The sequence below is a fragment of the Schistocerca americana genome, chromosome 4 (genome assembly GCF_021461395.2).
Source record: "Schistocerca americana isolate TAMUIC-IGC-003095 chromosome 4, iqSchAmer2.1, whole genome shotgun sequence".
Lineage (NCBI taxonomy): Eukaryota > Metazoa > Arthropoda > Insecta > Orthoptera > Acrididae > Schistocerca > Schistocerca americana.
In genome coordinates, this window is record NC_060122.1 from 785,634,938 (window position 1) to 785,655,599 (window position 20,662).

Sequence of the window (20,662 nt, forward strand, 5' to 3'; positions counted from 1 at the left end):
TTAAGTCCCATAGTGCTCAGAGCCCCCTTGATTCTAGTAGGAGTGCCTACAAATGCAGGTAAAGCATTTCTAGCAAAGACGAAGAACCAAGAGACTTGAAACGTTCTAATAACGTATTTAGAATTACTTCCCACTCACATTAAAAACAAGTATGCGAAAATTTATTGTATTCTACTTGGTCCTCTGTATTACTAAAATACCGCAACGTTGGAACATAAAGTCTACACTGTCCGGAGAACTTCATTTTTTTTTTTTTTTTTTTTTTTTTTTTTTTTTTGCTCTCTTGCTTGTATGTTAAGTGTAGAATATTGATTTCCTTCATAAGCTCTTCCTTCTTAGTGTACGGCAGGGAAAGACCCGACACCTTCACCATTTACGTAATTGCCGGCCCTGCGTTGTTATGCTTGATCGTAGTTACCATAGTTTTGGAAACTCACGATACAGTGAGACAAATTGTAATGAAACACTTTTCCGGTAAACATATACGACGAAACATCATCTTAAACAACGTCCGCTATCTTGTCAAATTTTCCGCCAGCCAAAATTTATCTCAAACACTCTCTATGTTTGGCAAACATAATAGAGTCTGGCGAATTATTTAATCGTGTACGAGGTCCTTAAGACTTCTTTCCAGAGAGAGGTTAGCAGGAAAGAACTTATCACTCAAATTCATATTCGACCTCAACATATTTATCGTTTTCAGGACTATTGCCAGTCTAATCTTTATATCTGTTTGTTTCTGCCCTTGTCAGTTTTTTTATGTTTCATTTACTAATCTTATTCCCCTCTGCATCACCTGATTACATTTCACGTCACTGCCCTGCCTGTCTGCTCAGACACGGATATCCACGGAAATGTCGACTTCGCGGAAAAAAACCTGGGGCAATGCGAATGTGTACCGTAATAATTACTTTGTATTTAAAAGTTGAAGGACAGTGACTATATTGTGTTTTTCTTTTAGTATTTTTGCATTGCATGCGGTCGATAATAATGATCATTATCATGTAATTATTATCACCAGTTCGGGATGGAGTGCTGCTAATAATGGATGGAATGCACAGTATCCTGGAGGTGGTAGATGCATTGTTGACACACGAGAGAGATAGAGATGGCGAAATGACGATATTCTTGGCCATCTACACGTTTGCACGTGCATCTTGCGTCCGCCACACTAGTACCGGCTGCCTTACGCCTCAGTCGTTCCTGTTTCATTCGTAGTAACAGGTTGTCAGTTCTACAGTTACCGAAATCTGCCACACAGCGAAATGAAGGCTGTTCTAGGGCACTCCATTCATCAGAACCTTCGCTCTGTGTTGTATATCATGTTTATCACATACGGCTTAAGTAATGTTAGGTATAAAATCGGCGAAAATAACTACATTTCTCGTAAATACACTTAAAAGTATGATATGAAGTGCGCATTACAGTGAGAAGTGTAGGCGTTAACGTGATTTAGAAGACGGTGGAGTGAAGTACATTTCACAAACGAACCGTACGTCTAACGTCTAACAATATGCAAGATGTAAAGACAACATACAACACAACTTCAATTGACACCTCACTGTCAAAGAAATATTTTTAAAAAAATATGACAAGAGGTTTTAACTTCAAGAACGCGTCAAGAGTTTGACAGGCTATCTGTATTACTAGATGGCTAACCCTAGCCACGGTCCCAGTTGCAGACTGCCTATCTAACAGCTTGTTTCTTACAGCTATTAACTGAATGTAAAAATGTAAAATGCTGTCATAAGGCACTAATTAAGAGGTATAATCTCATGTTAAGGGTTTAACAACAAGAGTTACAGTTAGAAACCGTGCAGCGTAACTCGGGGCACGCAGCTTACCCAAATTGTATTCGGCCAGTATTTGTAGAGACCACTTAACGACTTCCAACATAATTTCGAACTGAAAGGAAAAGTTTATGACTTACTAAATTTTCTTTGCAGGACGTTCTAATTTATTAATTATTCGCCACTAACGCTGTACGCAACGTATTTTGCTGACAGTATGCACATGTACCACCGAATGCACGTGCAAAATTATATCATTTTACGACACACACTTCAGGAAATATGGCGCCGTAGACATAGAGAGTATGGAAAAATAGCTTTTGTTTGAAACTGGGCACAAATTACCCACGCGATTGTCATCCGGTGGTCGATAACGAAAGCACTAAGCTACTCCGAACAAACTTTAAACATAATTTCAAACCCTTTCTAAACTTTTCTCGCCTGTATGTCTAACACAAAATATGTAGCACACAAATCATTTGTAACGTAATCAGGCGTTTGAAGCCGTTTTGTATACGGAAGTTTGATTCTTTAAAGAATTCAAGAGGGTGACGGGGTTATTGGTATCGTATAGTCTACGGAAAGTAAATTATGTGATCCAACTTCAGGCTAGGCGCAAGCCCGTCTTCAGAGTACAGATAGGGATGAAGTACTTGTTTTGCAAATCAAACTGCCTTTTCCTGCTGCTAGTTACTTTATTTATCCCATACACGTTTCGCCTTCTCCTGTTCTAAGGCGTCATCAGTGGAATCTATAACGGTACAGTTTTGTTACTTATAGATTATCAAACAGTTCACTTCCCGATTTTTTGTAAAAAAGTTACAAAAAATCGCGAAGTGAACTGTTTAATAATCTATAACTAAGACCTGAGTCGAAACAAGGCCCCCGGAGTAGACAACATTCCATTACAACTACTGACAGCCTTGGGAGAGCCAGTCCTGACAAAACTCTACCATCTGGTGAGCAAGATGTATGAGACAGGCGAAATACCCTCAGACTTCAAGAAGAATATAATAATTCCAATCCCAAAGAAAGCAGGTGTTGACAGATGTGAAAATTACCGAACTATCAGTTTAATAAGTCACAGCTGCAAAATACTAACGCGAATTCGTTACAGACGAATGGAAAAACTGATAGAAGCCGACCTCGGGGAAGATCAGTTTGGATTCCGTAGAAATGTTGGAACACGTGAGGCAATCTGACCGTACGACTTATCTTAGGAGAAAGATTAAGGAAAGGCAAACCTACGTTTCTAGCATTTGTAGACTTAGAGAAAGCTATTGACAATGTTGATTGGAATACTATCTTTCAAATTCTGAAGGTGGTATGGGTAAAATACAGGAAGCGAAAGGCTATTTACAATTTGTACAGAAAGCAGATGGCAGTTATAAGAGTCGAGGGGTATGAAAGGGCAGCAGCAGTTGGGAAGGGAGTGAGACAGGGGTGTAGCCTCTCCCCGATGTTATTCAACCTGTATATTGAGCAAGCAGTGAAGGAAACAAAAGAAAAATTCGGAGTAGGTATTAAAATCCATGGAGAAGAAATAAAAACTTTGAGGTTCGCGGATGACATTGTAATTCTGTCAGAGACAGCAAAGGACTTGGAAGAGCAGTTGAACGGAATGGACAGTGTCTAGAAAGGAGGGTATAAGATGAACATCAACAAAAGCAAAACGAGGATAATGGAATGTAGTCAAGTTAACTAGGGTGATGCTGAGGGAATTAGATTAGGAAATGAGACACTTAAAGTAGTAAAGGAGTTTTGCTATTTGGGGAGCAAAATAACTGATGATGGTCGAAGTAGAGAGGGTATAAAATGTAGACTGGCGATGGCAAGGAAAGCGTTTCTGAAGAAGAGAAATTTGTTAACATCGAGTATAGCTTTAAATGTCAGGAAGTCGTTTCTGAAAGTATTTGTATGGAGTGTAGCCATGTATGGAAGTGAAACGTGGACGATAAATAGTTTAGACAAGAAGAGAATATAAGCTTTCGAAATGTGGTGCTACAGAAGATTGCTGAAAATTAGATGGGTGGATCACATAACTAATGAGGAGGTATTGAATAGAATTGGGGAGAATCGGAGCTTGTGGCACAGCTTGACTAGAAGAAGGGATCGGTTGGTAGGACATGTTCTGAGACATCGAGGGATCACCAGTTTAGTACTGGAGGGCAGCATGGAGGGTAAAAATCGTAGAGGGAGGCCAAGAGATTAATATACTAAGCAGATTGAGAAGGATGTAGGCTGCAATAGGTACTGGGAGATGAAGAAGCTTGCACAGGATAGAGTAGCATGGAGAGCTGCATCAAACCAGTCTCAGGTCTGAGGACCACAACAACAACAACTAACAAAACTGTATCGTTATGGATTCCTTAGAAGAGGAGAAGGTGAAACGCGTATGGGATAAATAAAGTAACTAGCAGCATGAAAAGGCAGTCTGATTTGGAGAACAAGTGTTTATATGCTTGCTGCGGAGGATGGCCACACAAGCAAACTTGTTACGGACGAAGTAGTTTGCAAAGTTTTAATATTCTCATGTGCGGATAAAAATACTTGCAAATGCGGGTAAGGGGGGTAACAGATGACGTTTTTCTTATCTATCCCCCCCTCTTCACAGTTCTCTTTGCTGCCCGCGATAAACAATTCGCCGAATGAATTGCGTGCTGCGTTATCTTTTGGGGGGAACCTTTGTAAACGTGGGTGCCTGTTAGTGTTGAGAACGAATGGCGGTGCAGCTGAAGAGGGTGTGTGTGGTGTTGCAGCTGAAGCGGCAGGCGATGGAGTCGGAGGCGACGCGGCGCGGACTGGAGCGCGCGCGCCAGGAGGTGGTGCGGCAGGTGACGGCCATCGCCGCCGAGAAGGACAGCCTCGAGAGGGAGGTGCGTCTAGCCGCCGCTGCGACTGCTCCCCACAGCCAGGCCCAAGCGCTGGGCTCGTCAGTACGTCACGCCACGAGTGCACGGACACTTGCACGTCCAACCGCTTCCCCTGCCCAGACCCGTATGCGTCACTTCTCCTCCTTCCACCCCGACTGTCTGCATCTCTGTCGCTGCTTTCCCCTGTGGTCTCCGGTCAATGTGTGATGTTCTTAAAGTTGGAAACGTTTTCTGCACACAGCCATTTTTAATTGTTTCGTCTTCCATCTTCTGTAGCATCTGTGACGCAAACTTTCTTCTGTTTATGTGCCATTAGTCACAAGAAATACAGGGTTTGGACAAAAATATGGAAACACTGTGGGACATGCACGCTCGAACGTGAATGCCGGCACCAGCCGAAACTGCAGGTTGCGTCGTGGCGACTGACCGCGAGTAGCTCCTGAGCGGTGTTCTCGGTACGTTGCGAGTATCGGTCGTGGTCCGAACAGTGTTGTGTGTCGTCGTGAGTGGATTGTGTGTGATCTGAGTAAATTCGAAAGTGGAAAAATTCTTCGTGCTTGTACGGTGGGTGCTTCGTAACCGAGGTAGCCGAAGTGTTTTGTGTTTCGGGAGGTACCAAATTGAAAGCTTACACCGCATACGGGGAAGCTGGAAACGTATCGTCCAGTAAGTCACAATGTGGACGAAATTGTGTGTCGAATGATCGTGACAGATGGTCGTTGCAGAGAATTGTGATGAAAAATAAGGGGACGACAGCTGCAGAAGTCCCTGCAGAACTGAATGTCACACTCGCAAACTCTGTCAGCACCACAACGTGAAGGGCGCTCCAGAAGGTGGGAATTGCAGGGCGAGCTGAAATTAGAAAACCACACGTCAGTGGTGCAAATTCTCCTAACAGGAAAACATCATTTGGCAGGACGAATTTCCAACTTCCGGCCAAGTTTACGTCCCGAGACTGAAACGTGGCAGTTGTTCGGTGACGATTTGGGCAGACGTATCGTGCTATTCCTCGGTCCCTGTGGGTACTCTGCAACATCGCGTTACTTCCGAGGGTTATGTGACCGTTTTGGCTGATTGGGTCCAGTCCGTGGTATAGTGATTGTTTACCAGTGGCGATACTGTGTTCCGAGATGACAGAGGCGCTGTTCACACTGCTCACATCATCCGGGACTGTTTTTGTGAGTACGGGAATGAACTGTTGCATCTCCCTTGGCCACCACAGTCACCAGATCTCAATATTATTGAGCTTTTGTGACCTACCGTGGAAGCGAAGGTGCGTGAACACTACCTGTATCCATAATCGTTACAACTTCCTACTCTCTCACAGGAAGAATGGAACAGATTAACTTGAATACTGTACAGGACCTGTATCCATTCATTCTGAGATGGTTGGAAGGTGTTTTGAGTGCCAACAATTGTACTCCACTGTACTATGCGTGATAGTGTGTTGTGGTTTTGGTGTTTCCATATTTTATCCAACCCCTGCATTTTTCCTTGGAAGCTGTTACTACGTGTTCAAAACTTCTTACTTCCACCTTCCATTGATTTATAGGTTTCATATATCCTTGCACAGTCAACATGAGCTCTGTCCATTGTTGTTTTAGGTAGTGCTATAATCTAGTCCTCTAGGGCTATATAATGGACGAAAGCAGTTGTAAGGTGATGAGGAATGCAGCCGACATGTACAGAGAGTAGCCCTTGGCTCCTGATGGTCTTGTGATTTGCCAGGTATCAAGAAATGAATGTTGGTGGACAATGGTCCTCGAAGGGTTTAGGGTAGAGTTTTATTGTGGCACTGTAACAAAGCAGGCATTACAAGTGTGTGTCCCAACACTGGAGAAGACTGTCTGTCTTGGTGTTGAAATGTTGGTAGCTCATATGAGCTATAAGGAAAAGCTGTAAGGCAAATTGACTGCCACTCCAAGAGTGCTTCAGTCTTGGGAGGTGAACAACTATCATTATACCAAATACTTTCATATTGATAATTTTTTACTCGATACTTTCACTCACCTCATTCCTTTATGTAAGTTTCATATAAAATGACCCTAGTAATTATTTATTCAATTTTTATTATTTACCAAAATCTTGGCCATATGACTCAGGTTCAACACATTCAACAATTGAATGCATAAGCACCAGTGGCCAACAATTGAATGAGTGGTTTTCATGCAAGCAACAAAGTGAGCGTACAAAAACATTTGTGATGCTTCACCAATCTGGGCAAAATTTTGTTTGCAGTTTGTTCACACTGAGTCCACCTTTTTTCATGATTCGACTTACTTGTTTGTTTTTCTGTTGCTGTTTAAAATAGCTTGAGAGAGAAAATTAATGAGCAGACAAAAAGACACCTAACAGTAGTGGAACTTGCCAGTATTTTGATAAACTGGATTATAGCGAAGTGAGGTGTTAAATCTGTTTAACATAATTTAAGCTCTTCGTGACATTCTTCAAACACAAAAAAGCATTTAAGAAAACACTCCATCACAACAGCAAGGTAAAATAATTTGCCTAACAATGTAATAAGAGAGTGAATAGGGAATTACATACGTTTTGGTATAAAGCTTCAAATTTTAAAAAATTGTTATGTACAATGGAATAAAAACATTACTTAGTTTAAGCATTTATCATCTATTTAAAACTCTGTTTAGATAGATTTTAAAAACATAGATGGATGGACTGAAGATACTTTTATGAGCACAGTTTTTCCTCACAGTATTACATGTGGGTAAAAAGTATAGTCCTTTCGTCTGACATGGTGTCCCTAGGTGAGATGACACAGTTGTTAAGATATTTGGGAGAAATGAATTTTATATCCCCACCTGATCATCCCATTTAGAATTTTTCATGTTCAGTTCTACATAAAGTACAGTGCAGAAACTTAAACACTGTAGTAAGACATGACTGTTCAGGAACGAGAACTTGACCACCACAGGAATGAGGAATGTTTTTAGGGACCAGGCCCCAGTTCCCTCTTGCAGGGCTGGCAGTCGATTTGTGCTTCTACAAAGCCCCATCTGACGCATGGTCTTCGCAATTCTGGATAACTCTCTTTACTCATTTCAAAATAGGAAATGCAAGGGTGTGCTGAAAAGTAATGCCTCCAAATTTTTGTGTGCAAACCGTTAAAGCTTTTTAAATAAAACAAACTTTATCATCATCCTGCGCCCGTGCTCTTAATGTCCAGATATTTATTTCTCAACACAGCCACCCTGGCAATGAACACATTTCTCTGAATGAGAGACCAATTGGTTGATACCATCACTGTAGAATGTATGACTTTGTTTACACAGCTGCAACCTCACCTCTGCTTGCGCTGCTCCTTCAGTATAAGAATGAAGGCCTTGAATGTGTACAAATTGGACCAGTGCAGGACTGTATGGATGATGATGATGATGATGATGATGATGATGATGATGATGATGATGATGATGATGATGATGATCCCAAGGGTTGGACTGTTACAGGTGTCGCAGAGTTGATGTGTGCTGTGCCAATGTCATACTGAAGGAGAGTGTACTCCATGTGTGGACTAACTCTTCAAATTCATGCTTTCAGTTTTTTTTAGGATCTTACAGTATCTTACAGAGTTTATGGTGGTTTCTTTAGGCACAAATTCCAAATGTGCTACACCTTGAACATCCTATAAAACTGTGAGCATGACTTTACCTGCTGATGGCATGATCTTGAACTTTTGTGCCAGTGGTGTTATTTTGTGGTGGAACTCCATTGATGACCTCCTTGTGTTTTGGTTTGAAATAGTGAACCCAGCTTTCATCACCTGTCTCATTGTTGCTGAGGAATCAATCGTCCTCATGCTTAAAACGCAAAAGAAATTGTTGACAGGTGTCCAGTCTCTTCTGTTTCAGTTGGGGGCACTTTTCTGCAGTTATAAAATCAGTTACAGAACAATGTTTCTCACACACAAACATAATTAAATTACACACCGCCCTGTAACATGCTACAGTTCAGAGCCTTCTACTAGCAGAGGGTTGCAACTTGCATCAGCAAAGCAGGAAAGTAGTTGGATTAATATGCTTGAAATGTAACACGTCAACAAATAACTAAAAAAAAATTCGGTGTTAACGTCACGTCTGACAGACATGTCATCATCAGCAGTATCACATGTCCTCACTCTGTGAGACACAGTGGAATTTAATCCAGGACATTGGCAATAAGCCTGCTGGTCAAGAACTTTACGCCACAATCTCTCCTCCCATTTCTGGCCAAATAATAGCTATGAAAATTTCTTTCACCACCAGGATTTAACCTGGCCACCTCCATGTTTTACACAATTTTGCAACGGTACAAGTGTATGTATGTGGGTTTCATTTGACAGATGGTAATGTTCTACCATATAGCACACCTGAGACATGACGACTTCTCGTGCTTAAAGTGTCCAGCTCACTCTTCGGAGTTAAATCCGGTTGAACATACATGGGATGCTCTAGGTCAGAGAACAGTCTGGACACCACCAGCACAGACGGTTGCTGATATCCAGAATTGCTTGTCCAATAATGGGGAGCATTACCACAAACTATGCTGGATTCCTTATCCACAGTATGGGAACCTCTTTTGTACGCTGCTTTGTCACACAAGGTCGTCACACTTTTTACAGTAATGACTTTCGTACAGCAACAGCAGTGAGATGACACATACTGTATATTGCATCACAGTCCATAGCCAGCTTTCCAGTATACCTTGCTTCTCATCATTCTGTTTGTGTTACATTGTTGGCATGCCCCACATTATTGCAGTGCCTCAGTTACCTTGTGCATATGGACCTGAGTCCAGGCATCTGGATATATGCTGACAAAACATTGAATCTGGAGCAGCTTAAAGTGGAACATCACAGTTACACCAGATAAACCATAAGGTCATTACACGCACCTGGGTATGTCACAAGTACTAATCACTGATGAGTGGATGGGGTGTGGATAAGTTCAAGTACTCGAGCTCACAAGACAAAGCAAGGGGTCAAGGATAGAAGGTGGCTCATAGCAACGTATGGCTAGCAAATTCTATGAAATTTTGCTGCTGCCGGGGGATCTTTGGAGAACTCTAGGACAAGGTCATCCATGAGCAACTACAGCCAGAGAAGAACATAACCTCTTGCCCAAAGCCTATGAACCCAATGATATGTATTCTGTGGTTAATAAAACACATATGAGAATAGCAGGGTGGCTTTCAAATATACAGGGTGGGGCCTAAAATCTTTGTACAGTTATTGATATTTAACTGTAGAAGTTACAGATTTGTGGTTTGTGACAAGTGAAAGAATAAACCATCAAGTTTGTTTGCATATCTCTGTCGCAGGTAGAAGCTGATTAGAGAGCTCTACAATCACTATTGTAAAATTGCATCACATGTGGAGAAGGTGCAGTGTGTGATGAGACAGAATCTCTAGTTGCTGTGTTGTGAAGTTTTTGAAGATAATATGGAAGAGATTCATCTGATAGGAGTATTTTTGCCTGGTATGTGAAGTTTGAACAGACCAGCAATGTGCTGGATATTTCGCGAACAGGGCGGCCTTCAGTCGGTGAATAAGGTGTCGGAGCTGTACAACAGGCATTCTTGCACAACCCTTCCAAACCTACTCAACATACATCTCATGAATTAAGGATTCCTAGAACCACAGTGTGAATAATTCTGTGTGGCAGATTGCACCTGCATGTATATAAGGTCCAGCCAGATAAGACACACATTACAACCAGGCGATGAAACTTCTTGAACAGCTTTTCTGACTGAGATATCGGCACAAATCAACACCGGCAATAAGTATCTTCAATGAATTTGCTTTTGAGATGAGGCTGCTTTCCACAACACAGTGTGAGGGCATGGGGTTTGAAAAGTTGACTCGTTGCTATAGATCACATTAGGGATTCTCCTAAAATGAATGTTTGTGCTCTTTAATGCATAACAGTCATTGGCCATTTCTTTTTTGATAAAAAATCTGTAACAGCTAACATTTATCTGGATTTGCTAGAACCATTTGTGGAACCAAAAATGAGTGACTTGCAGCCTGATTTGATTTTGCAACAAATTGTGCACTATCACATTGGGGATTAAATGTTAGAAAATTTCTTGATGAAACATATCCTGGCAAGTCACGATCCTACTGCCTCACCAGCAAGCTCACCAGTTATAACATCTCTGGGTTTCTTTTTGTGTGGCTACATAAAGTGCAGGGTTTACACTATACAAGTACCTGATTTGGATGCATTCAGAAGGAGGATAATAAATGCTGCTGCTGGTGTTAAACAAGGAATGTTGTCAAAAGTTGGCATGAAACCAAATATCAATTGGATATTCTTCAAGCAACAGCTGGTGCACATGTTAAAGTTTATTGACATTGTAACAAAAATTTGGTGGTTCTTTTTTTCATTTGCCATAAACTACAAACTTATAAGTACTGTAGTTTTTGTAAGTATATATTGATATTATGCAAAGACTTTAGGCCCACCCTGTACTTTTGATACTTACTGTAAAATACTCTCTGTTCGAACAGGCCTTGGAAAGGCTCAGTGGTACCGACCGACTGCCATGTCGTGCTCAGTCAATAGACATCACTGAATGCAGACATGGAGGACCATGTGGTCAGCACACCACTCTTCCATCGTTGTCAGTTTTTGTGATCAGAGCCGCTACTTCTCAGTCAAGTAGCTCCTCAGTTGGCCTCACAAGGGCTGAGTGCGCCATGCTTGCCAACAGTGCGCAGCAGTCCAGTCTGTCGCCCATCCAAGTGCTAGCTAAGCCTAACAGTGTTTTACTTCGATGATCTGATGGGAACCAGTATTACCACAGTAGCAAGGTCTTTGAAAGACTTACTGTAGGTGTCTCTTTATTACATGTTGCAGGCAATTTCAGAGAAAGCAAAACTGCTATAACTCAGGGCAGTGAAAAAGAGACTGAAGCACTTCTGGACCTCAAATGACACATTTTGTTATCTTTTTCACAATATTATTTTTGATTCAGTTGATTAAAAATTACTTCACTCCTTTGAAAAGAGAAATATACAGAATGTTACATTTGTGTAACAAATTTATGTGACATGTTGACGAAAAGTTTGGAAGTAATATTCATGATAATATACACTATCAGACAAAAGTATTAGCAACAAAACTTGCATATTTATAAAACAGAAGACAGATTGAGCAAGATCTATGATAAAATGGAAGAAAAGTAGTTTGTTATCCAATAATAGGGTCCATCAACAATGTTTAGTTGGAGCTTAGATTAATGATAAATATTTCTGGGAAATTGTTGTGCTATAAGTATTTCTGGGACATTGTTGTGCTCAAGACATAATTAAATATACGTTTCCAACAGTAAGAAACTGCTTTGAGGCATCACATTTCCACTTTGTATATTCTTTTTTTACTCCTTTCTTTAATGCTCTTATGTTATTCCGTTGCTCATTCTCTATGTGTAACTGAATTACCTCGTCTTTCTGATACAGTTATAGTTAGTCTGTCTTTTCAGTTATAGATATAGTTCTTTTTTGAGGATTCTGATGCAGTGATTTTCAGTTCTGTGACTTATATTTCTGTTCTAGGCAGCATACTTGCATCTGCTCCACGCCATGCCCACACAGTATTCATTAGCTCCTCTGTGGTAGCTCACTTCTACAGGCGATGTCTTCTATGGCGAATTTGCGACTGTCGTATCTATTTTTATGTGTTTGTTTGCTTAAGCTGATATTAACATTACATAAGGGGAGACATGTATAATAGCCTTATCAAACACAAGCTTGTCATACCAGTAGTCTACTGTAGTAAAGTAGCTGAATGCCCATGATTTTGTGATAAGTTTTAGATGAGAGTAGTCCTTTCTACCATAGAAATATGACAAAGTAGCAGTTTAACACCTGCAAAGCATTACTAACTCCAGGTGAATGTTGCTCTTCAATACAGCCTTTTTCGTTTGATGTAGGTGTAGTTTAGCAAAAGTGATAGTTTGTACAAAATTAATTCAATTTGTATTGCTGACACTTTAATAATAATTACACCATTATCAGAAAATCAGTCATGTAAATATTCTATATCAAATGAATGTAATTTTTGAACAGAATGTGCTGTTAATTCGGAAGGAATAGGAGATTTATTTTGATTAAGTGGGTGTAAATAAATTAGTCCCACCTATGTGGCGTTCTGATTGTGAATGTGAAACTGTGTATTTCTGTATATGTTTTTCATTTTTCCTTAGTTTTCAATGGTGTCCATCAAAATGTTTTCAGCGTGTGGCAGCAAATACTTCACGTTCTTGGAAGAATGTTTGTGGGTATCTTAAATATTTTTGTTCATTAACATCTTAAGAACTCTCATGAAATGATAGCAAGGATATGATTACTTTTTTTCCTATGGGGAAGGAATGAACACCAAATGCACTGTTTACTGATCATGGGTCAGGTAATATTAAGCCCCCTTTACACTGAAGCGAACATGAGTAAACACAAGCGAATGCAAATTCACAAGCAATGCACAGGGGTTTGTTTGTGTGCACAGTTATTGACTTGTACCTGCAAATAAGCATTTACACTAGAGCAAATGGAAGAGAGAGTGTACTGTGTGTTTTGTTTTTTGGTGCTAAAATGTTGTTGTGGTGAAGTTGTGTAATCTGTATTCATTACAGTGTGATGTAGAGAAGAAACATACAACTTGGTTCATTTTGTATAGCGAGCACACAAAAATGTGTGTGTCTGAATTTTTGTGCAGGCGCAAAAGAAGTGGTGGTTTGACTCTGATTAGTGATTTGCAGCTGCAACCATCGCTTGATTTTTTCTGGATCATCATCCTCGTCCTTTTCGCCTTCTTCTAGCTGCAATTGAACTGAAGATTTCAAATCAGGACACAAAGCTTCTGTAGCAGCAGAAAGAGACAAGCACTAACAATGTGATTCTTATCAACAGGTCACAGCTATGCTAGCCTCAAACATTTATTCGTATATCGACCACATCTGTGTTCCAAATACTTTCTAGAAGTATGTAGTGCCATATGTGAAGCACTCATGGATTCTATAAATTTAAATTCTTTAGAGGTACAGTTATTAAAAATGAGTAATATAATGTGAAACGATATGAAAGCCTAGCCACATTTTGATCGGAGTGAAAACAATTTCACACTCCATCAATTTATTTAAATTTTGTAAAATAGTAGCTAAACTGCAGTGTTAAAACAGATACCTTCAGCAATTTCTTGCCAAACATCTCTTTTTGTGTGGATCTTTAGGCTCCCACAAGCACCTGTATGATATGTACTCTTCTATCAAGAGAAGTACACCATAACTACAAAAACCACTTGCAATAAACACAAACAACAGTTCGTGTGCAAGAAACGGCACTTGTGGCGAAGTGGATGCACTGTGTCTATCATTGAAACTAGTGCTGAAGCGGAGAGGACATGAACTTCCTTTGATGTCACACTCTAAAACTGACACCCAGCGAATCACAAGAAAATACTTGTGAATGTGACCTGCGTATGACCAAACACCATGCACCAGCATTTACACATCAGAAAGAATTCTTGTTTGCTGTTAATTGTGTTCACTTCAACGTAAAGGGGGTGGGGGGGGTGGGGGCTTTAGAAGTAATTTCACAACAGACAAATGCCATTATCATAGGCTGTGGTTCCCAGTGATCTAAGTAGTGGAGTGATTAGGATATTAGATTCCTAACATGCAGGAGACAGATTTCAGTCCTGCCTGGTCATTATTTTTGAAGTTTTCACGGTGTCTAAATCATTTCATGCAAATTCCAGGCTATAAATGATATACCCTCGCCAAAATGATGTAATCTTCTGGGATGCTTTAAACAACAAGTAGATCCTGTAATAAAATTTTCTTCTGATCTTATTCTGAGTTGACATTTGGATAACAAACTTTAGTGCTTTAAATGAACCATTGATGTTGTTGTAGAATGAGAAACTCAAGGAGACCCTGAAAGAAGAAAGGAAGGGCGTTGGTCACTATTTGGTTGATCTATCTCAGCAGAAGAAGCGGATTAGTCAAAATGTTTGTGGCCTGGAGAAGGAAGTAAGTATTTTTCCCTCATCTGGTTTTATGTTCGTATATTTTATCTCACATATCTTTGTCATTTTATATTCACATCTTAGCTATTTTTTTCATGATTGTGGTTGATTTTTTTTAAATAACATATTAGTATTTAACTTTGACATCTGCATTCAGTTTTCGCTTTTTAAGGTTTCAGAACTGAAATTCATTGCCCGGCAGAGTGCATCACTGAACAACCAATTCAAGAAGGGGATGAAGCATCTGGCCACTTGTAAAAGGAAGAAATGTTCTGTCTGTGTGTACACCAAGGCGACATTTGGCGAATATGCAGACCGAAATGAGTGAGTTGATTCCACTACTTTCTTTATGAACCTATAATATTCTCATTTGTGGCAGAACAAAAATTGTCTCAAAATACGCAGTCTCATACGAGCATCAGAATCATCTGCTTTGTCAATAAATAAAATTGTGCTAGTTGTAACAAGTGAGAGATGCCACACTAATATCTTTTAACACTGCCTCTAGCCTTGGCAATGCCTACAGTCTGGCTGGGAAGATAATCCACAAGTTTAGGTATAACTACATCTAGCTGATGCCATTCATTGAGGATTACATTCAACAGAGCTGCAAGATTGTTAGTGTGCTGGTTGCTGTATTTCACCCACTGTTCCTATGGTACCAGACATTTTCTGTATCTGTAGGATTAAGATAGGGTGATTCAGCAGCCAGTCGTATTTGTGGCCCCACCTACAGCTTCATATTCTACTGTGATCAATGGTCTTCTGTGAGGTACCTGACTGCAAATGTGCATTGCATGCAGTTCGCTTTGCAGTGTTCACTCAAAACCTATGTTCACTGTCATTAGTAATTCCTGTCAGGTTTTAAACCGATTGTTATTGATAAGAAGTGACACTTACTTCTGATCCTTGTTTGTTTGGATCTTTTTATAATTACTATTCCTACTACATGATCTACATTTACATATATGTGGTAATAATATATGCTCTATATCCTCAGCGAAGATCGGATTTTGGAAGTTAGTGAGCAGCCCCTTCCATTTAGCGTGTCGTCTATCTGCAAGTGTATCCCACTTCAAACTTTTTATAAGATTTGTAACGCTCTTGCAATGGCTAAATGTACCAGTCACGAATCTTGCTGCTCTTCTTTGGACCTTCTCAATCTCTTGAATGAGACCCAACTGTTAAGGTTACCATACAAATGAACAATACTCTAAAACTGGACGAACTAACATATTGAAAGCAATTTCCTTTGTTGAAGGACTGCATCACTTCAGGATTCAACCAATAAACCGCAATCTAGAGTTCGCCTTGCCCGTTACTTGTGTAATCTGATCATTCCATTTGAGATCATTTCGAATAGTCACACCCAGATACTTGACACTTGTAACCGCTTCCAAAGACTGGGCATTTATTTTGTACTCATACATTAATGGGGATTTTCGCCTTGTTACATGCAGTAGGTTACACTTGCTAATATTGAGAGATAACTGCCAGTCATTACACCACACATTTATTTTCTGCAAATCCTTATTGATTTGTTCGCAACTTTCGTGTGACACTACTTTCCTGTAGACTGCAGCATCATTGGCAAACAATCTAATGCCACTGCAAATACCATCAATCAGATTGTTTATGTAAATCATAAAAAGCAGTGGACCTATTATGCTGCTTCTGTTGAAGTCTTCCCCTTCAGGACGACATACTGCTCTCCGTCTGTTAGAAAACTCTCTATCCAACTGCATATGTCATTGGATAGACTGTAAGTGCGCACTTTTTGGAGCAAGTGACAGTGCAGAACTGAGTCAAATGCCTTTCGAAAGTCAAAAAATATGGCATTAACCTAGGAGCCAGAATCTAGAGCCTGTTGTATATCATGCACAAAGAGGGCCAGCTGTATCTCGCATGACTGCTGTTTCTACAACAAATCGATGTCAGTGAAATTGGCCGGTAATTATGTGCATCTGATTTTCTACCATTTTTATAGATTGGTATGACCTGGGCCTTCTTCCAGTCCCGTGGAACTTTCCGCTGATGATGAGTGGTTCTCCATTCCTGGGATACACGTTGGACAGTCAGGGTTCATGTAACAACAAATTGTGCAACTTTATTCACAGTGTGGCTGTGGACACTTGAGCAAACATTACAGCTTACTGCACTAATTCTGTACAACCAGTTGGTACAGCTTACTGCACTAATTCTGTACAACCAGCTGGTACTGTCATAACTTACATCAATGATGCATGGTCACATGACCGCTTGGTAGTTTTACCCATCTGTGGCACTCCTAAGTGACCAGCATATTCTTTTAAGAGGGTGACTTATTTGGTCCGGTGGGCAGTCAGCATAATGCAATTCATTTTATTAATTAAAGGTTGTACTAACACCCTGTTAGGGGACTGACTACCAGCAATCGAAAAGCTGTACTTGCACGCAGCCTAAAACAGTACAGTACATTACATCTATATACAAAAGCATATAATTATTCATAAGTATATTGTATAAAATGTGAAGTTATTAAAAGTAACATGAGTGACTAGGTGACTTAATAACCAATTACCATATGAGGTGTGATTAAAACGTGATGCAAATTTTTGTTTTTCGTAAAGTACCTTTATTTATTCATCATTCAACTTTGTCCCCTTCGAAGTAACCCCCCCCCACCCCCCACCCCCACCCCACCAATATATAATACAACTGCATCAGCACTTTTTTTCAATTTTGGAAGCACTTCTGGAACTCACTTTTCAATATGGTGTTCCGTTTCATCAGCGATTCTCTTTCTATCTTGACAGTGGTGGAGAAACAACATCCTTTCATAGTTCTCTTCAGCCTCAGGTATAGTTTTTTTGCCAAAAAAATCAAGAACAGGCATTGAGATGTGAGTGGGAACATTATCATGATACAGTTTCCATGAATGGTCGTGCCACATTTTTGGTCATTTTTTCTGTCTTGTTTCATGCAGAGGGCTCATAGCCTCCAGGTAGTATTCCTTATTGACTGTACAACCATGAGGCAGGAACTCATTGTGCACTGTCCCATTGTAATTGAAGAAAACAGTGAGATGAACCTGCACCTGTGATAGAACTTGTCTTTTTTTTAAAAAAAGTCTTGGCAGTTTCCATTGGGATGATTGCGCATTGGTTTTGACCACATACCCATATACACGGTGATTCCTCGCTAGATCAAATGTGAACACTGTGTTACTTCACCTAGCCCAATACCTAACGCTGAAAGTCAGGTTTTGAGAAACAAATAATCAGAACATAAAGAATTGAGGAACTAGCTATGGTAAGCTTCATTAACGGTCAAGGTTTTGACTTATTTGACAGTGTTGGCATGATAAGCTGTCTAGAAGTGAAAGAACAGGGAAAGTGTCACTCAAATGCTTGAAAACAAAGACATATATTTGCTTCACCAAATATATACTTACTCACATGTCAGACATATTTTGAAGCCCTGAACCAAATAATGTCCGAACCAACTGCATTTTTCCCATTCAGGAGAGATGGCTTTATCACTGTCTAAGGCAATTTAATAAAAATGGTTTTATCAGTTTATGTTCTTATTTATGCACTGTGCAAGATATTTCTTTGTTCAGGTATTGAAACACTTGACTCATTTTTTACTTTCAGATATCTCCAAGAAAATCCAAAGTTATGCACCTTCAAAAAGCATGCTGCTTTTGAATTGTGTAGTATATTTTTGTTTGTCTGTTTATCACATTGTTTTGTATAATTTTGTTTTCTGTAAACATTCCATTATTACTTTGTTCTGAATTTCTCATAATTCTTCAGTGTGTGTGTGGTCATGGAGCGGTTTATTATTGCATAGCATGTGGTAATAGTTAGAACATTTTATCAGACTGGAGAAAGTTAATGCAGCAACTGTGAGATGTCTTCGCGTGACTCTGGGGTGCAATGAAGCATCAAGTGCATCAATATTTTGCATGGGTTCTACAGCAGATGTTAAGAGTTCAGGACCAGTTGGTGCAGAACATTTTCGTAGTTCATTGTTGGTAAGGCGGGTACCAGGTTGAGATTCATTGGGAGAGTCCTTAGAAAATGTAGTCCATCAACAAAGGAGGTGGCTTACAAAACACTCGTTCGACCTATACTTGAGTATTGCTCATCAGTGTGGGATCCGTACCAGATCGGTCTGACGGAGGAGATAGAGAAGATCCAAAGAAGAGCGGCGCGTTTCGTCACAGGGTTATTTGGTAACCGTGATAGCGTTACGGAGATGTTTAATAAACTCAAGTGGCAGACTCTGCAAGAGAGGCGCTCTGCATCGCGGTGTAGCTTGCTCGCCAGGTTTCGAGAGGGTGCGTTTCTGGATGAGGTATCGAATATATTGCTTCCCCCTACTTATACCTCCCGAGGAGATCACGAATGTAAAATTAGAGAGATTAGAGTGCGCACGGAGGCTTTCAGACAGTCGTTCTTCCCGCGAACCATACGCGACTGGAACAGGAAAGGGAGGTAATGACAGTGGCACGTGAAGTGCCCTCCGCCACACACCGTTGGGTGGCTTGCGGAGTATCAATGTAGATGTAGATGTAGACAGTGTGACAGTCCAATGAAGCTGGTTCTTCGCCATTCCCAAGAATTGGGATAAGGTATTCTTTCGTACGGTGAATTATCCACTATTATCTCCATTACTACCCTTACAGAATTCTGTTAATGCAGCAGCTAAAAAAAGCCAATAATGAGATTTTGTTGTCTGGTTTCTCAGAAGATGACAGTTTTGCAAGGATCATCATCTTTAGTGAAGGGGCACACTTCCATTTAAATGGATTTGTGAATAAACAGAACTGCCATGTCTTGGAGGTCAGTGAATGCTAGCGTGGTTCAAGAGGGGAAAATGATGCATGACAAGTAATAGAAACCAATACCATGTGATGACAAAAGATTTTTGTGGCTTCATTTCAGTGGAATCGATGTTGAAGAGTTATTGTTTCAGTAGGATGGTACCACCTGTGATAGTTCCTGTGAAACAATGGGGTTGCTCCATGGGCAGTTCCTTGAATCACCTGTTCTTCCATAATCGTTATTGACAAGGCCACCTGGGTCATGTGACATAACCCTTTGCAATTTTTTTTTCTCTTGGCTTATCTTAAAACCATGGTGTATGTAGACACCGAAACATTTGCGAGTTAAAGGTGAAAATTCATTGTGTTGTTGGCGAAACACAAAGAGTCTCATTAGGCAGTCAAAGCGAATTTCACAGACAAAGTATAGGAGGTGATATACCAGATGTCATTTTCCTTACTGGAAACGGGAAGGGGTGGTGAACGTTTTTGTGTATTTTGCTCATGTGTTTTGAAGAAAGTAAAGTTCAATTTGATATATCAAAACAGGTGTGCTTTTTGAAAGATCCTAAGATGGATTCCCTTTTTAGCGAAGACAACAGAGTGAATATAGAAATATTTACCTATCTAACAACAACTAATACAACACAGTTGTATCAGTATCTTGAAGAAAAGATCACTAACCTCAAAAATCACATTTATCTGTCAACTGTTGTACTAGTAATATTTATGAATGTGAGGTTTTACTATGTAGAAAGAAAGACAGAATTAAATATTAAGAAAAGATTTTGTACCTGTAACCAATGAAAATAACACATAATGGAGAATACGAAAAAATAAATCACTATACAAACACCTTTACAACATTGAAGTGGTAAAGAAGAGAAAGTTGAGGTGGGCTGGTCACACAACAAGAATGTCGGAGAATGGACTACCTACAGTGGCATTCTCTAGGACAGTAGTTGGAATGAGAGGTAGAGGAAGATCCTGAATTGGGTAGTGAGAGAAGCTCTGAGATGGTAAAATTAAGATGCATACCTACTCAGAGCAACCAATCCACTTGACAAACTGAAATGGAAGAGGCTCGTACAACAAGCTTACGGTCGATAAGGTAAAATAAAGTACTGTATCTGGGCTGTTTAGTGGAAAAGTATCTCAGTCATCATG

At 40.1% G+C, this 20,662-nt stretch overlaps 1 protein-coding gene across 2 annotated transcripts in view; it reads left to right on the plus strand.

Moving 5' to 3' along the window:
* The window catches only part of LOC124612474, a 775,045-nt gene that overhangs the window by 736,675 nt on the left and 17,708 nt on the right, over nucleotides 1-20,662 (plus strand). Inside the window, exons 7-9 of one of the 2 annotated variants that reach the window (XM_047140706.1) lie at nucleotides 4,550-4,726; nucleotides 14,573-14,689; nucleotides 14,858-15,009. In XM_047140706.1, coding sequence (XP_046996662.1) covers nucleotides 4,550-4,726; nucleotides 14,573-14,689; nucleotides 14,858-15,009 — 446 coding nt within the window. The remainder of the gene's footprint in view (nucleotides 1-4,549; nucleotides 4,727-14,572; nucleotides 14,690-14,857; nucleotides 15,010-20,662) is intronic. The other variant, XM_047140707.1, reaches the window with a different exon arrangement.